We start from the raw sequence: 19,003 nt of genomic DNA on the forward strand, positions 1-19,003 counted from the left end.
GAAGTGTAAAGTATTATGGGCATGTGGTGCATAAGCAGGATCTCTGTGCTTTTCCTTTATTCTCAGCATAGCCTCTTCAGGGGTTCATGTATAGGCTTCAGAAGTGTTCATGAATTCCTGAAATGGTGGGTATATGTGCATTTTCCTGGGAAAAGAGTCTGAAATTTCTCACCAGATCTTTGCAAGGGCCTATGTATCCTCAAAAGTTAAAAACTACTTGCATAGACTCCCTTGAAAGATCCTTCTGGTTAATTGCTTAAACATCTGAAGTACGAGAAGAAAAAGGGAGGAGCAGGAATTCTGCTAGGGCCCAAAGTTCTAATGTTCTGCCCCCACCTTCTAGTAAACAGACCCTCTCTGGCCTTGGTTCCCTTTCTGATGACTCCAGTTGTTGGATTAGATGGCCTCATATTTCTTGCATTGTGTACTTGAGCAGTTCGTCTCAGAGAGAACTGATAAACCTGATATTTCTGTTCATTTAAAAAAAGAGAGGTGCTTACAAAAAAAATAGTGTGTCTCATATCCCTACTTCTCTTTGAACCACTCATACATGTGACTTATAAAGAATCCAAAGTCTATAAAGAACTAATCAAACTCAACACTGAAAAATAATCCAGTGAAGAAATGGGCAGAAGACACCAACAGACACTTTTCCAAAGAAGATATCCAGATGGCCAACAGACATGAAAAGATTACTCACCATCACTCATCATCAGGGAAATACAAATCACAACCACAATGAGATACCACCTCACACCTGTCAGAATGACTAAAATTAACAACACAGGCAACAACAGATGTTGGTGAGGATGCAGAGAAAGGGGAACATTTTTGTACTGTTGGTGGGAATGCAAACTGGTGCAGCCACTCTGGAAAACAGTATGGAGGTTCCTCAAAAAATTAAAAGTAGAACTACCCTATGACCCTGCAATCCTACTACTAGTTATTTATCCAAAGAATACAAAAATGCTGATTCAAAGGGGCACATGCACCCCAATGTTTATAGCAGCACCATCGACAATAGCCAAAGTGTGGAAAGAGCCCAAATGTATACTGACTGATGAATGGATAAAGAAGATGTGGTGTGTACACACACACACACACACACACACACACACACACACACACACACAGTGGAATATTACTCAGTGGTCAAAAGAATGAAATCTTGCCATTTGCAACAACATGGATGGAACTAGAGTGTATTATGCTAAGTGAAATAAGTCAGAGAAGGATAGATAACATAGGACTTCACTCATATGTGGAATTTAAGAAGCAAAACATGAATATAAGAGACTCTTAAATACAGAGAACAAACTGAGGATTGCTGGAGGGGAGGTGGGTGGGGGGTGGGCTAAATGGGTGATGGACGTTAAGGAGGGCACTTGTTGGGATGAGCACTGGGTTTTATATGTAAGTGATGAATCACTAAATTCTACTCCTGAAACCATTACTACACTATATGTTAACTAACTTCCATTTAAATTTTTAAAAAGAACCCCAATTATAATTGGATTACTAACAAAAGAGGAAATAAAATAATAATCTGATGGCTGTTTTAGAACCAGGTACAGGAAGCACTGTGATGTACTTCAAGGGGACAGAGGGAGAGATAATTGTATTGGCTAGTCTGCAGAGGGACATGTGTACTAGTAAGTCATTTGAGATGGAGACATCTATTTACTCGAGGGAAAGTTTGTTACTATATTGTACCTACCACCAGAAATAAGTGAAAAGAGACTAAACATTTGGAAAGATTGATACTTTATTTTCTTTCTGGTGGTCAGCAATTTACTGCTAATGCCTGAAACAGAGCAAAGACCATGGAGGAAAGTCGATTGGCCCAAGCCCCAAAGTATTGAAGTCTGCTGCTCTTAATTCTGTCCAGGGCCAGTCTGTGAATAATTATATTAAGGAGTTGAGCAGAGTTATCACAGAGCTACAAAATAGCGCCCTTGGGGCCCCACTGTAGACTGATGGGGACTCTGGAGAGTTGACAATGATGATCAAAAGGTCTATATATTTAAAATACACAAAGGATGAGCTCAGAAATTATCTGCCTGCCAACTTAACTTCTCTACCTGGAACAAATTATCAAAAAATCAATTTGCAAACACCTTTGAGATAACAAGGCCTTGAGTAATAACCTTCATGGCTTTGTAAAGAAAAGCATCTAGCTTGACTAATCTGCTTAATTTCCTTCTCTGACCAAATGGCAGGCTATAATAGAGGCAATCTGAAGTTGTCCCTTAAGATTTGCTTCAAATCACACTGAGAAAATATTGTCCACCTCTGTTTCATAGCAATTATTCTGTCTCTGGAGAATCTTTGTGGGTAGGTGATTAATTAGAAAGCAAACACTGAATGAGTCTGATCTATCCCGAAGCTCTCACCTGAGTTCCAGATGGAAACCTGTACCTGCCTTACTCACCTGAATAGCCCAGAGGCCCTCCAAAAGTTTTGATCACATCTGCATTATACTCCACTCCCAGACGCTCCCCCACCCACTGACTCTTCACTTCCTAATTCTACTCCAAGAATCATTAATTTGTTCATATCCATTGACAGATCCCATTTCTGGCAATTGGTTCCAAGAAAATATGAGACCAGAAAAATTGGAGTCATTTGCACAAAGATGTTCATTGCAGCATTATTTACTGTAGCAAAACTTGGCACAACTCACGTGCCCAAGAATTGGAGATTAGTTAGTGTGATTGCCTGATAGATTGTTCTGTAGCTATTAAAGACTGTGATGGCAAGATCCATGTTGTCAGCAAAGTCTTTAGAATCTAAGAAGTGAGGGAAGAAAAACATTGGGTCTTTATGTTACTGTAGCTGTATGAACAAGGATTAAAAATATGAACAGAAATTGTAATGGAACATGGAGAAATAAAAATGGCTGTTATATTGAGTGGTAGATAAGGGGACTTATTTTCTCTTTATTGTTACTTTTTTTTACATTTTTTTCAGTGTTTGTTTGTTTTTGAGAGACAGAGACAGAGCATGAGTGGGGCAGGGGCAGAGAGAGAGAGAGACAGAATCCGAAACAGGCTCCAGGCTCTGAGCTGTCTACACAGAGCCCGAACCCACGAACCGTGAGATATGACCTGAGCTGAGGTTGGATGCTTAACCGACTGAGCCACCCAGGCGCCCCTATTGTTATTTTCTTTATTGCTTTGCCACTGCTATTTTTTTGCTCCAAATAAAAATAACAAACATAACCAGTTTGAGTTCTAGAAAATGGGTGTCTATAAGCAAACAGCTTTCCAAAGGAATAGCTGGTCTGGGAAGGCATAGAGAGTGGGTTCCATCCTACCTTACCTGCTTCATGATCTTGGTTAGGTGACCCAGTCACTTGGATTCTTTGTTTGTTTGTTTTTAATCCATCAAAATGGAGGTGATTGTGTCCCAAGATTTGCACAAAGTAGTGCATGTGATATTTCTTGGTAAATAAGAAATACAAAGTTAATGTTAATTTCAGCAGCTACGCCAATGGGCTAAGAATTGCCAGAAAGACCTACCATAAGTGCTTGTTGAAATTATAGTTTATTTAACCGAAGAAATAGAACTTAGTGGAAGAGGAACAACCCATACAGGATGCAAGATAACTCTGCATTGACTTTTCCCTTGACCCTTGATTCCTACAGAGGACACTGTGCCTGTGACATCCTCCTTACTGGAGGAAACCTGCTAGAGTTAAAAAGAAGCTGAATTTTTCCTTTGCCATCATCTTTTTGCTACTTTGGCTCATAGCACTATTTGGGGGAGAACTTCCACTAGGAATCCATGTGTTGCTATGAAAGAAATGGTTACAAACCTCAGACTCTCCTGGGTTTTGAACCAAATTCCACTTCAGTAAGGGCATGTTCTCATTTGAGGACGGAAAACAGAATATTAACCCAGGCAGCTTTGCTGTGTTCCAGAAAAACCATTTATTCACAATTACCTTCTTTCTTTATTTAAATGGAGATATGGTCGTGTGGTAGAAGAAATACCAATTCAGGTATTTACATTAAAAAAAATCATAGAAATTAAGGTAGGATGTGAATGGAGTCATGAAAGGGATTTGGGCTCCTGTAAGTGGCTCACTCTGGAATTCTGTTCTTGTCCTTATATGCTTGGATTCTTCTCCGTAAACCATTCGGGTCTGACATCCTTTGCTGATTGCTTGTCTTCCAGAGCCTCCCACACCCATCGCCCCCCCAGAGCTGCTGGCCGTAGGGGCCACATACCTGTGGATCAAACCGAATGCCAACTCTATCATCGGGGATGGCCCCATCATCCTGAAGGAGGTGGAGTACCGCACCACCACGGGCACCTGGGCCGAGACCCACATAGTTGACTCTCCCAACTATAAGCTATGGCATCTGGACCCTGATGTGGAGTATGAGATCCGGGTGCTGCTCACACGACCGGGGGAGGGAGGCACGGGACCACCAGGGCCTCCGCTCACCACCAGAACCAAGTGTGCAGGTAAGAGCTTCCTTCTTGACTCTGCTTCGAGAGGTCGGGCAGTTGCCCTGAGTGATCCTTCTATTGGCATTCTGCGACAGTCATTCCTAGACTTCTTTGATGTGACTGTGCTTCCTGTTGTGGAAAGCAACAGTCAGGGCTTTGGTCTTGCCTTCGAGGCCCTCCTGGCTCTGGTGATGACTGGGACCCATAGAGCCACCTGACTCCAGCCGTGTCCTGGAGCATTCCTGGTTCTGGCAGTGTTTCCGATGGGACACTGGTTATGTGCCTCCAGGGATTCCTGGTGCCACTGTAAGTCTGAGGCTTCCTAGTGCTCGAAGTGTCTCTCAGGGCTCCTGGCTCTGAGAGTGTGCCTTGTCACGGCCTCATTTGGACTACACCTCTGTGTGCTTCTGATTCTTGTTAGCTATCTCAGGTGCTTGTGATGTTAACTTTGTCCCTGAGGATTCCTTGCCTAGGCCTGTGACCCTAATGAGCTCTTGGTTTTGACACTTTGCCTGAGGGTTCCTGGTTCTATTTACGTCTCTGAAAGGTTCCTGATGCCAACTTTGTCTTGAGTACCTCCTGGCTCTGAAAGTGCCTCTCAGTGGATTCTGGAACTGCTTTAGTCCTTGAGAGCTTTCTGGCTCTGTATCCCTCAGGCCCTCCTGGTTCCAACCAAACAGTCTAGGTTGGGACTGTCCCTTCATGGGTCCTCTGGATTCTATATCCCTCCAAGCTCCTGGCTCAGTATACCCCAGGGGACTTGTGCCTCCCCCAGTTTCTCTGAGGTTTTTGGTTTGTCGCTTAAGAATTTGGTGGCTGGGACTGTGTCTGAGAAGGTTCTTTTGAACCAACTGTATCCTATCCCCAGGAACTCCAGGCTTCTATGGTGTTTCTAATAAGGGATATTGGCTAGGATTTTATCCCTGACTGTATTCCTGAGATGTTACAGCTCTGAATGTAACTCAAGAAGTTAAAAGAACTCAGTGTGGTTTTTTCCCCCTTTAACCATTTGATGTAAGTACTTTTATCTCACATATATATGAAGGAATAGAGACTCTATATTTTAAAACCTTTTGTCCAAAGTCGTAGAATTAACCAGTGGCACCGTCAGGATTTGCAGTCAGGTTCTTCTGACTCTAATGCCACTGATCATTGGTCACCCCAATGAAAAGATAGAGAAGTCTGTGCCATTGGCATGGAATACAGTGCCGGGGTTCTGCCAGGGGGGACCAGGGAAGCAGCAGCATGAGCCATTGGATTCCAAGGGAGGAAGAGTCACTGATGGGTTCCGGGTGGGGAGAGAAGGACCCATCGGCACAACGACCCCCATGGAAGAAAAAAACAAAATACAATTAGTTCTATAATGCGACATACGCGTCCCTGAAAATCACTGTAGTATGGAAAGTTATGCGATAAAGACTATCAGGGTTATGGGGGAAAATGGGATTAGGGTACTTCGCTCATTCTTCATCAATGACACATTAAAAAAAAAGAGGAAAATAGTAAAACTGGTCACACAGTTCACACCTGTCAGTGGCTTAGGATATGCATAAATACTGCAGTACATAGAGTGTGTTTCCTTGCAGAGAGACCCCGGGTTTGCTTTTGAAGCAGGTTGCAGCCTGTGAGCTGGGGTGGTGATGAAGAGGGCTTTCTGAACGTGATGGAAAGTCATGACACCAGCTGTGGGTGCCTGGGGCTCACAGCACGTGCTGTGAACAGAGGCAGCAGGTCAATGTTTGAGGGGGGTACGTTCTCTGTACTCGCGCGTGGCTCAGTGGAGCTGAGTGCAGTTTTCTGCTTCAATAGTGTTTCTATGTGCAGACTCACACATAACAAATGTGACATTCGTGCTATGCTCAGATTGTCCCCTAATAGGTCAATCATGTTGGAACACATGTGAGTTGTCAGAACAAGAGCTGTAGCAGAGCTGACTGTAATCACTCTTACGTACCTCAGTAGTGCGTCTGGGTGGTCTATAACCCAAGGTTAGTGAGGATGCCCATTGCTTGGGAGTATTCCTTTGGATGTTGTCGGACCATTATAATAAATAGAAATGCCATTTTCTTGATTATTTTCAAAAGTGGGCCTTTCGCAAAATTCCTTATTGAAACCTGATTACGAAACCTACTACTTTAAAAGGACATAAGATTATGTTATTAAACCAGGTAATACCTTATCTCAGCTTTGCAATTCAATATTCATCCATAAAAGTAATTGATTTGATCCTACCAATGAGACTTTTCTTTTTCCACAGGGTAAATCTAAGAGTTTCCAGGGTTTTTGATCTTTATAAATGATACTGAAAGTCCTTTAGCAGCCCCTCTGGACGTATTTGCTGATGATCATATAATACATTTTGAAATTCAATCGGAAGATGATCATCTCAATAAAAATTTACAATCTATTGCAAACTGTTGCCACGACTGTGTAATGGATTTTGCATGTTGAAAACACAATTGTCTGACTATCACTATAAAAATTATGAGTTGAAATGCTGTTTGTGGTTTTATATTTCAAAAAATGGTGGTGTTTAAGTAAGTTACAGCTAAAATCTTGAATAACCCACATTTTACAAAATGTGTCATCAAGAACATAATCTTCTTTCCCACATTGCCACTGATGGTAGAATATTCTTTGCCTCATAATTAATTTTTAAGAGGATTCCAGGGCTGGTATCCATTTGTGGAAGCTGTTTATTGGGGTTGGTAGTGTGGGTCCCCCCCCTTCCTTTTTCTATTATTAATCGCACTGGAAATGTACTCATTATTTTGCAAAACAGAAAATGAGAGAATGTGGAGTGTGGAAGGTATAATTTCTGCCCAGAGGAATTTACAGACTATGTTAAGATTCCAGCAAAACAGCAAAAAGGGTAAAACATAAACATAAAGTCGAATATTGAAATAGCATACTTCAGGGAGAAAAACCAGATCGGTGGGGAAAGGCAGTGCTCTTAAAATGGTCTGGCACACTGGTTCACAGAGTTTAGTCCCTGGACCATCAGCATCACCTGGGAACTTGTTAGAAATGCATATTCTCAGGCCTCAGCCCTGACCTAATGATGCAGAAATTCTGGGAGTGGAGCCCAGAAATCTATGCTTTAAGGAGCCCTCTGAGTGATGCTGAGGCATACTCACATTGAGGAATCACTGATACGCTGTGCCACACCTACGTGCCACTTTGGTGGTGTGCCCACTATGTTGCTTGATCCTTGAGGCAGCTCTGAGAGGTAAATGGGAGGAAGGCTAAGGTACAGCATCATCAGCCCAAGACTGCAAATCAATTCAGTGCTTAGAGCTAAGTCTCTTGGCTCAAGGAATTCCCCATCACATGCTTTGATGGGGTTTCCTGTCTACATGTCCTCTTGAGGGTGGGTTTGCATGGTAGGGAGACTGGCAACTATGGAGACCAGCTGCATGGTCTAGTCAGTCCACTGAGGCTGTAGGCCTTTTCTGCAAACATCTACTGAGCTCCTTCCCCGGGCCAAGCTCTGTTCTAGGCATTGGTGGCAAAGGCTTAAAGCAGGCGCTCAGGGGCGCCTGGGTGGCGCAGTCGGTTAAGCGTCCGACTTCAGCCAGGTCACGATCTTGCGGTCCGTGAGTCCGTGAGTTCGAGCCCCGCGTCAGGCTCTGGGCTGATGGCTCGGAGCCTGGAGCCTGTTTCCGATTCTGTGTCTCCCTCTCTCTCTGCCCCTCCCCCGCTCATGCTGTGTCTCTCTCTGTCCCAAAAATAAATAAAAAACGTTGAAAAAAAAAAATTAAAAAAAAAAAAAAGCAGGCGCTCAGGCTAAAGCATGGGTGTAGCTCAGGAAGATACCTGGGGGACAATTCAGCAAGGGCAGGTGTGGATGTATTCCGGGTCTGCTAGGTCTGACAGGCCACTTGCCGGGTATATCCTTGGTGCATCAGGAACGGGGTCACACCTTTACAGGTGGACATTTTCAAGAGTTTGGCTGCAAAGCACCATCCTAGCTCAATAGTCTCGAGTTCAGAGCAAGACTGTTAGCCAGTGATGCCAGAACCTGGACAGACTATCACACAGGGAATGTAGGGGTGAGAGAAGAGGGCCAAAGATGATACTCTATGGCTTCTGGTTTGGATGGCTGGGAGGTGAGTGGTGGAACTGTTGGGCGAGATGCAAGACACAATAGATGGGTTAGGGACGAGAGAATGAGTTGAGGTTTGCATATGTTGTGTTTGAGATAAAGATGCATAGCAGGTGATGGCATATGGAAGCCTGGAGCCCAGGAGGGACCAGCAGGGTACCCCTTCATCTTCCCTGAGAACTACCTGATTGCATCTGCATTTTAGAATCAAAGGGACTCCTTAGTACCAATGAAAGCAGTCTAATTTTCTTTCTTCATACTATTCCCTTGAGATGCCCCATTCATTTATTTTTTTCATTCATCGTTTTGTTCTTTTGCTCTCTTTAATCATCTGCCATCCTTCCTGAGATACAGGCGTGAGGTGCATATGTGATAATTTACATCAGAGTTCTTTGAAAAGCTCCAAATACTCTTTAGATGCCTGTAATAAAATGAATTATTACTTGTTGCTCTTGTGGTTGTGAATTGTTAAAGCAGGAAATCTGACATGTCCGTTTCTCTGGACTGACTAGCATGTGAATGGGTGTACCATTTTCTTTTGTTGTTCATCATCTCACAGGAAATCCTATTTCAGAACACGATGATCATAATCTAGACTCTCAGACGTTTTCTTATCTAGAACAGTGGGTGGTTTTCTCTGGCACATCCCCAACAGCAGACATCCATGGATACTAGTTGGGTCCTAGGAGCTTGTCTGGTGCCCACCCAGCCTCACCTTGAATGCTATCTCTGATGGGAAGATCATGCGCTCCCATAGCAGACCTTCTAACTGCTGGGGATCCTGGGTGGTTACTATTACTCTCTATCTAATATTGGTCTGGTTATCATAAAACTCTGGCTGGGGTCCTATGTGGAAACAGAATATCATGTAGGTTTAAAAGAGCAGAGGCTGCTAGCATCAACTATCTGGATTCCATGAGGAGAACCAAGGTCAACAGCATTGAGAATGGGGACCAGGGTCAGCAATAGGGGAAGGCCAGTGAGATGATGAGAGGTGTGGACACCACACTGGTCCAGTTCATCTTTTCTGCAGGTACCACTTTTAATGGGCCATGCACCTGCTTGTTGATGCCTTCAAGCTATCACCCAGCATTAGACAAAAGACATTCTCCCTCATTGTCACCCAGATCTGCCTCCATGCCACACCCACTCGTGTATGGATCTGGTTTTACTCTCAAGAGACCTATTCCTCCTTATCTCAGAAACAGGTCTTAAGCAACCCAAATTTAGCTCTCTTGTGCTCTGGAAATCTCCTCCCCTTATCCTTAAAGGTCCTGCTTGAGCCAGACTCTGGCAGTAACCATCACTTTGCAGTTGTGGAATCACAAATCCACAGTCTAGCATGCCAGGTGATCAGAAGTTCCCTGTGATTGCTTGCTCCCTGTAAATTAAAGGCCCCATTGCCTGGGTACCCACTTCATTGTGGTATTGCCGAATTTAGGTTTTCCAAATGAAAAGTGACTTTGTACAGCCAGAAATGTGCAATACTGCTGCTTTGGAGGGCTCACTTAGTATTCCCTCCACCTGAGGTTTGATTGCACATTATATTTTATTCACATATTTATGGATTCCTACTTGAAGTGATAGGTGTCTGTCTCTTTTCTCTAAGGAAATAGAAAGGAGAAATTCAAATTGCTGAGCTCAATGAAGTAAGAGTAGTCATTAGAATTTAGTGAGAAGAATAGGGGCTTTAGAGCCAAAAAGAATCTGGTTTTTATTTCAAGGTGGCACTTGTATCTGGATGACAGTGCATCTGTCTGTGTCTCTGTTTCGTTTCTTCCATTTACAGGAGATTATGATACACTGTTTTGTGGCGAAGCCTCAGTGAGATAAGTTATAAGCCTAGCAGAGAATCCAAAACATAGAAGCCCCTTAAGGAACATTATTTGGAAGAAAACAAAAAACAAAAAACGTCTCCGGCCTAGGAAGAGGGTGTCGGAATCTAAACTGATGGTGTGATGGACCCTGTTGTAAAAAGACTGCTCTAGTGCCATTGTCTTTACTTGCTCAGACAGTGGTGGATTAGTGCCGAAGCCCTAAGCTCCTGGGAAGATGGCGAACAATGGCTTTGCAGGTGTTCTGGGTTCATTGATGTGTGGCTACAGTGATACCTGATGATGAGGTCAGGGGCGGAGATAGGAGTTGCTCTTTTTCTAATTAATCTAAGTCCTACGTAGGAGAGAGAAGCATGTTATCCAGACCCCTTTCTTTCCTGGGAAGCCAAGGCTTATGAGCATGAGGACTTATGAACAGGGAGCGGAGGTGAGTCCTGTCTTCAGTGAGCATCCTTAGGCGGGCTCTATGTTTTCAGTCCAGCATCCAGTTCTAGGGCAGAGTGGAGGGACAGCAAGAGAGAAAGAGAAATTGAGAGTCTAGAAAACAGAACAAAGCTATGTAACTAGCATTGTAAGGCCTTTTTAAATTTTTTTTTTAATTTATTTTGAGAGAGAGAGAGAGACAGCGTGAGTGGGAGAGGGGCAGAGAGAGAGAGGGGTAGAGAGAGAATCCCAAGCAGGCTCTGTGTTAGCAGCCCAGAGCCTGACATGGGGCTTGAACTCACAAAACCATGAGATCATGACCTGAGTCAAAACCAAGAGTTGGACGCTTAACTGACTGAGCCAGCCAGGCACTCCAGGCCATTAAAAGAAAATTTTTGTAAGCCTCAGCTTCAATGCACAGGTAGCATAACCTAGTCTGAGATTAGATTAGAAGGGGTCTAGATTAAACGCAAATGGAACTTCCTTCTGAGCAGGATGGTGGTGTGAGCACAGACTTCTAACTCCTATCTCTGCCCTGTCATAATCCTGGTGAGATTACCCTTGAGTCTGAGGGAGGCACAGCAAGATCAGCCAATAGCAGGCAGATCACCATCCTACCTAGAACCAAAGCAGAATCTGAAGACCACCGGGGAAACCTCCAGCACTGTGACAGACTAGGGAAGGAGGGTCTTCTGTGCATGCCACACCATGCTCAAAGGGACATGGTTGCCAGAGTCGTGCAGGTGAGCCCAGACTGAAGGCACCCACAAAAGATGGTTACGACAACCACCTGTGCAAAATTATTTGGAGAAGGGGTGCTCATTGCTCTTCCACTTCCCTTTCCTTCCCTGCCTTTTTAGCTGCTTCTGTGCCTCCTTCCTCCCCTGGAGCATAGGACCATGGAGGAAAGAGGAGGGATTGAAGAGAGAGAAAACCTGCTCTCACCATACCTGGTTCAGGAGCTGCTACATGAGCCAGGGGGTGTCTGCACGTGAGCAGGCATCTGCTGGGACATGATATGTCCCCTTCCTCTTCTTGCAGACCCTCTCCCCTCCTTCCTTCTATGTACACAATGTCTACAGGTGGCTACCATGGAACTCCTCCCTTGGCTTCGGGAAGATGAGTTGGAAAGCTAAAGCCTTCTTCCCTACACCTGTTTACAGGTTCCAAGACTCTCTCCTCCCAATCCACCCAGCCTCCTTGCTGTGTGGGTTGAGCCTGGTGTTGAAGAGAGGAGGGAGGGTCCAGTTGGGTGCCTCTTCCAGCCCCTGAGGACCTGAGGAGGACATCTGGAAGTGCCTCAGGTTCTCTGCAGGAGGCAGCCATACTTACTCCTTACTCTTTCTGGTTCTGTAGCCTTGGGTGAAATTCCAAAGTAACAAGAAAAACCCTGTAAAACATTGTTAGGTTTAGATTTTTTTGCTCCCCCATGATCCCTAGAGAACTAGGGCTCAGAAGGTGAAGTATAGTAAGCCAACAGACCTTCCTGGGGAAATAAATACTCCTTGATTCCTCCTTACCTTGAAAGTTGAGATAAGAAAAAGCCACAGAGAGGTAGTGTTAATGATAATTAAATCTAATATCTTTGGTTTTTTTGTTTATCAGACTTTCTGGATTAAAAAAGTAACTCCCAAATATGTTACAGCTGGAGGTCACTCATTCCTATACCTGGGAAGACCTTGAGATAACAATACCAAGAAAGTGTGTTTCCTTTGTTTCATAGTAATGAAAACAACAGCTACCCAGTTTGAGTATCTATGATATACAAGGCCCATAGCATTGAGGTTGTTTGGAGGATTTTACTTGTAATTCTTGCAGCAGCCTAGTGGAGGGGCCATGATTTCCTCCATCATCTGGGAGGTAAGCGACTTACCCAAGGCCTTATACCTGACCAGGTGGCCTGGCTGGGAACTGAGTGTGTAAGTACATAGCTACAAAGCTCTATGACCGCCAGCATCATTATGAAAGCAGAAGGCACCATGACCAAGTTGGGTTTATTCTAGAAAGGCACTGATGAAAAATGTTGAATGCTGGAAAAGCTATTCATATAATACCTCATATCAATAAGTCAAAGGATACAAACCATATGATCTCCAGAGAGGCTGAAAAATAATTTGAAAGAAATCGGTCTTCATTACCGATCAGAATTCTTACTTAGTAAGCCAGGAATGGAAAGTCACTTTTTTAGAATTACTATTTCTAGGAGCAAATACTCTTACAGCATCAAAGCCTAAGAGAATAAACTAAACCAAGAAAAAAAAAGGTATTAGGATTATTAAGAGATTTCAGTATTATGGTCAGACACAAAGCAAATAAACAAAAAGCAATAGCCGTATGCTAGTAATAACCACATGAAAATATAATAAAACGTATCCTGTTCTCAAATGCAATTAAAACATAAATACTTAGGAGGAAACCAAGAAACATACTGCAACTACGTATGAAAACATAAACCCCTGCAAAACTTTTCTGAGGAAGATAAAGCAAGACTTGAATAAATGGAGAGGTATATCATGTAGTTGGATTAGCAAATTTAATATTGTGGGGATATCCGTTTTCCCCAAATTAATTTATGGGTTTAATGCAATTGCAATCAAAACCCTAATGGGAGTCCTTCTGGAACTTGACAGTGATTTCAAAATTGATCTGAAATAATATAGAGGAGAAAGTAATGGAGAACAGTTTAAAAAAGTGGTGTGGGGGGACATTTCATTGTGAAATATCAACATTTATTATAGCTATAATAATTGAAGCCCAGAGAATAATCCAGTATAGAGTGAAACTAGCTATTAAAATTTATATGAATGGAGAATTGCTTAACAAATAGTATATTTGTAATTGGTTAATAATTTGGAAAAAATAGAATGTGTTGCATGTATATTATGATACGCTAAATAAATCCTGGATCGATTAAGAACTTAAATTAAAATCAGAAAAAAGGAAGAACCAGAAGAAAATATTGTTCTTTTCTTCGGAAGGACTTTCAGCTCATTAAGAGCAAATAAATAAACCCGAGTCGAATCTTACTATGTAAAAAGAAAAGGAAAAGAACAGCTTCTCTACTGTATTAACAAAACTCAAAAAACAAATAGGTAAGCTGGATATGGGAAAAGACAACAGAATTTAGAAGAAAGGGATAATATTCTCACATAAAAAGAGCTCTAACAAGTTGATAAAAATGTCACGTGATAGAAAAAAAGGCTAAAAAATATTGACAGGTAATTGTCAAGCAAAATGTGAATGGTGAAGAACAAATTTAACATGTCCAGTGTCACAGATAATCTAATAAATGCACTTTTAACCTGTAAGATTACCAAAACATACCTATTTTTCACTGGTAAAAACCAGCGTTGGCAAGGAGCAGTGAAAGCAGTCTTTTACAGGCATTTCTGCAAGTGGGTTAAGTGGCACAGCGTATTTAGAAGACAATTCACTAATTTTTTTTCCTAACAAAATAATCAGAGCTTCACAGAAGGAGTTGTATACATGGAGGTCATCACTGCATTATTTACAAGGGCAAAACTTGGAAATCACTTCAGTGCCACAACAGTAAGAGCATAGGTAAATAAATTTGTGTGTGTGTGAACAGTGGAATTCTATGCTGGTATTCCAAACCATGTTTTTCATAGAGTATCTAATGGCATGGGTCAGTGTTCATGCTCTGATAAGTTAAAAACAACAACAACAAAAGTCAGCTTGCAGAATTGTGTATGTAATTACTGCCCCAGTTTTTTGAAATATAGATACATAGCCCCATGAGCTAGTGAGTTTATCAGCAGAGCTGTGAAGTATTGACCAGAATTCCCCATTCCAGATCCTGCCCCCTACATTTCCAGGGGGAGCGCATGTGGCCCCTGTTCACTGCCTGCCCTGAGTTCTAGAACATTGCTCTGTTTCTCCTGGCTGTCCCAACTGGACCCAGTGTGGAGCTGGCCCCTCTCCACCACTCTCCGAAAGCTGCAGGAACACAGGGTTGTTTCCTGCAGCAGCAGAACTGCTCTCAGTGTTCAGTGGGACACAGACAAGGGTTTGCATTGCTATGCTGCCAGCAAACAACTTGCAGTCCTTCTGCAGACTTAAAGGTCCTTACAGTTGGCAGGGATTTTTTACCTTCTCCTCTCTCTCCTGGATCACATAGGTAATGCAAAGTCTTCTCCCTCCAGAGCAGTTCCACTGTCCCCAGATTGATTCGGACTTCAGCTCCAGGCCTTTCTTTGCACATCTTTTGCATTGAGTTGAATACTCAAAAGGAGTGTGGGGAGGGCGACTGATGCTGAGATCAAATCCTTTCTTGTAATGAGAACAACATTCCCTTAAGAAGAAGGTATTTTAATTTATCTGTACTCCTATGCGTGCACGGACACACCATATATGTAGTATATATTTATATGTATGTGCCATATATATATATATATATATATATACACACACACACATATATTCATGTATATACATATAAATATATACCTTTAAAAAGATTGTGGGCCACTGTAAACATTTTCTCTTTGTTTTGCTATGTTGTATAAAATGTATATAACTGGAAAGTAGGTTTCCCTCTCAGAGTCAAGTGTGGATGTGAAAGATTGTTATAAATTGTAAAGTACTCTATATAAATGTGAGAGGTTATTTTTATCATAGTTAGTGCATCACTGACATTCTTGGAAGGTACAGGAACAGTTGCACGCCTGCTGAACCCTGGAATGTGAACACGGCTTTATGTTGTGTATAGATGGAACCAGGGACAAATTAGCCCCATCTGAGTTAGAATCCAGGTTCTGTCATTAGGATGCTGGGTAGCTTTGGGCAATTTGCTTAACTTCTCTGAGCCATTTTCCCTGTTAAATGGGGATAATATTGCTGACCTCACTGAATAGAAATTGGGGCCATTGGTATTAATGATGACTAATAACTCACTGAATCTGCTTGCAACCCACAAAGTACTTGACTGCAAGTCACAACAATTGGGAAGTGGCTAAGGATAGAGGCCCTGGATTCTGACTCTAATTCTTGCTCTTACCCACTTGGGTATATAACTGTAAGTGCTTGGCACAATGCCCAGAATGTAGTAGGTGTTTAGTAAATGTGAGCTTTTTCAATTTAACACCGAGAGACAGACTTTCTCTCTCCCTCTCCAGGCCCTCCTAGCCAGTAACTCCTAACACCTCCACTGCAGTGGGTTCAAGGGGGCGAAGTTAGCCTCTTGCTGTGCTCCCAAAGGGATTGACTACACGTCACAAGAGACAGAAGCCAGTGTCAGTCATGGTTTCTACATCACACACAGCATTGTCTTGACCTGCTGTCGTTCTGAGGTGCTTAAGGAGAGCTGTGACAGGAGCTGAGAGTGGAAGCTGGGGTGTCTTTGAGGACCCAGCAGGGAATTGTTGCCCATCCGCCATTGCCATATAGATTTCCCTAGTTGGGGATGCCTTGAATCACTAGAGCCATGTGCAGCTCTTCCTGTGAGCCCTTTTCCCAGCTGGGCCCAGGGCTGCTGTGGGGGTTACTGCTGTCCTTCCTTCATTGACCTTGATCTTCATCCTTGAAAAACATGAAGTAGTCTTGACACCAAAGCGAATTTTTGAAAATAGAACTTCTATCCCATATACCAATTAATATCTTTTTTTTTGCTAGTGCATATTCCCTTTCAATCACTGATCCCATTCTTACCATGTAATTATGCCCCATGTGCCATTTATAGCCCTCTCCTTTCACTCAGCACCATAAGTTAATATTTTACAGGTTCTTAAGGAGTTTTCAATATTGTTTTAATGGCTCATCGTGTTCCTCAGAGTCTAATTACAGTAGCTTGCTAAACGATGCCTGTATTGTTGGATATTTGGGTGTTTCCAAAGTATCGTCCTCTCCCGGCCTGTAGTCTTCTGCTTGAATTATTTTCTCAGACTACATTGTAAGGAGTTGAGGTATTAAAAGGTAGAGACATCCTTATGGCTTCTGCTACATTTCACAGATGGCTTTCAGTGAAGTAACTGTGCTCTTTCATAATGATATGAGCACTTTCAGTGTAACCTTGGCAGAATTGTGTTACCATGATTTTTTTTTTTTTAATTTGCCAATTTCACAGGCATGAAGTGGTATTTCAAGTCTGTCTACAATCTCTGCTTCTGCGTTCTCCTCAGCCTGCCTCATATGTGGCAGCCGCCACTCTGGGCTTTATTCTGTTCCTCAAAAGCACAGTGGCCAAGCTCTTGCCTGCCCCCAGCCTTTGCACAAGCTGCTCCCTCTCCCTGGAACTCACTCTCCACCTTTCCCTTGCCTGGCCCCCCCCACCCCCCACCATCCTCCTTTCCGGGTTCCTTTAAAGCTTACTTCACAGGGAGACCTTGCTTAATGTCCTGATCTCAGTTAGGCTCCTTTCTACTTGCCGTTATAACCATTTTTTATTAGAATTTTTTTTAATGTTTGTTTATTTTTGAGAGAGTGCAAGCGGGAAAGGGGCAGAGAGAGGGAGACACAGAATCCGAAGCAGGCTCCAGGCTCTGAGCTGTCAGCACAGAGCCGGACTCGGGGCTTGAACTCACCAACTGTGAGGTCATGACCCGAGCTGAAGTTGGACACTTAACTAACTGAGCCACCCAGGTGCCCCCCTTTCTAACCATTAATAACACTCTTCACAGAACTTACTCGATTTGTAATCATCTGATTGTTTGTGTGTCTTTGTTTATTGCATGTCCTTTCCATTAGACTGTGCATTCCCTGAGGACAGTACCCTCTTCTCTTCTGGTCATTACTGCCTTACACCCTGCCTGGCACATAGTAGGCACTCACTCAATAGGTGTTGAATGCATGTTGGGAAGATATACATGTGCACTGTGGAAACTTTGGAAAGTCAGAAAGATCGATAAAAATTTAAATGACCCAACATGGCATCATCACTCAGCAATAAAAAAGCTGTTACCAAGTTGGCATTTTTAATAGTCTCGTGTTCTACATTTAACTCATTAATCAGTTTATTTTGGTCTTTGCTACACGGTGAGTTTTCAGCTTGGTTTACATTTGTGTGACCTTTCATTCCAACACCACTGGTGGAAAAAGCTTAGGGTGTCCCACACAGTGAGGGACTGGGTAGACGGGATGAGGAATTCTTTAGAGAAAGAGAAGGAAGGGAAGCTGGGAGCCTGACCCAAAAAAATCACCAAAGAAAGCCTATCAGAGTGAGGGCCCTAACTTTGAATCCCCTGACCTGACCTAGTGGCTGAGCAGACGGCCAGACCACCATTAGGGAAGCTCATTTTGGGAGGAAAGCTTCCGCCCTGCCCAAGTGGCCAGCACCACCTCTGTTTGCAAGTCCATTAGAGTGCTGTCTTTCTAAAGCCTTTATAGCATCTCTGTAGGTCTTCACTGTGACTGAGACTAACCTGGATGATTGCCCCAGTTTACACTGGAGGACACGGAGGCTCTCAGGAGTTAGGTGACCTTCCTTAAATCTCAAATCTTGAGATGTCTGTGAAATCACATCTTCTGACCCCAAGCCCTCCAGACTCCTGCCCTCTGGCCACTACAGAAGGTTTCTAAGTGTTGTGAATATTGGATTAAACACATGGCTTGGCAGAAAGGTGGAGGGGATGGGCAGAGGAGGCCGGTTCTAATTAATTAAATGTTTTTTTTTTTTTTTATTTGAAGGTTAAGCAGCAAATCCATTTAAACTTGGTTCAGACTAGTTTATATGGGATGGTATATGAACTAAACACAATAAAATTGAGCCCAGAGGAATATCCCCAAGAAGAAAGAAGTCAATAATGTGACCCTTAATTGCCTTTTACAGTCAGTACGTGTCCTTGACTACTGTACCCACCCCAAAGCATTTGATCAAAGCCACGGCAGCTTAGACATTTAAAGGCCTCTCACAGACAGTAAAGGGCTACCTCCCTGTGCTGAGCTTTGCTAGACTGTAACCCCCTGAGGACAGAAGCTTAAGATTTCATCCCAGGATTTGGCTAGCATGTGCAGAAGTTTGAAGAATGGATGGGTGTGCATGCTCAGTTAGGTGTGGCTATCAAGGTAATGATGTTCCGTATTGTGGGGAAGTTAGGGTTCAGAATAAATGGGCATCAGGACACTTGTGGTATGCCACACAAAATATCGCAAGAGCATGATGCCTAATTCTGGCCACGTATTTTCAGAGACACCAGATGAAAGACAATGATGTAGGAGAGTGCTGGCC

General features: G+C 43.0%; 1 protein-coding gene across 3 annotated transcripts in view; it reads left to right on the forward strand.

The window, feature by feature from the left end:
• Window positions 1-19,003, forward strand: part of PTPRT (protein tyrosine phosphatase receptor type T) — an 800,956-nt gene that overhangs the window by 183,892 nt on the left and 598,061 nt on the right. For all 3 annotated transcript variants that reach the window (XM_042930943.1, XM_042930944.1, XM_042930945.1), the window contains exon 6: window positions 4,180-4,473. In XM_042930943.1, coding sequence (XP_042786877.1) covers window positions 4,180-4,473 — 294 coding nt within the window. The remainder of the gene's footprint in view (window positions 1-4,179; window positions 4,474-19,003) is intronic.

Source organism: Panthera leo, chromosome A3 (genome assembly GCF_018350215.1).
Source record: "Panthera leo isolate Ple1 chromosome A3, P.leo_Ple1_pat1.1, whole genome shotgun sequence".
Lineage (NCBI taxonomy): Eukaryota > Metazoa > Chordata > Mammalia > Carnivora > Felidae > Panthera > Panthera leo.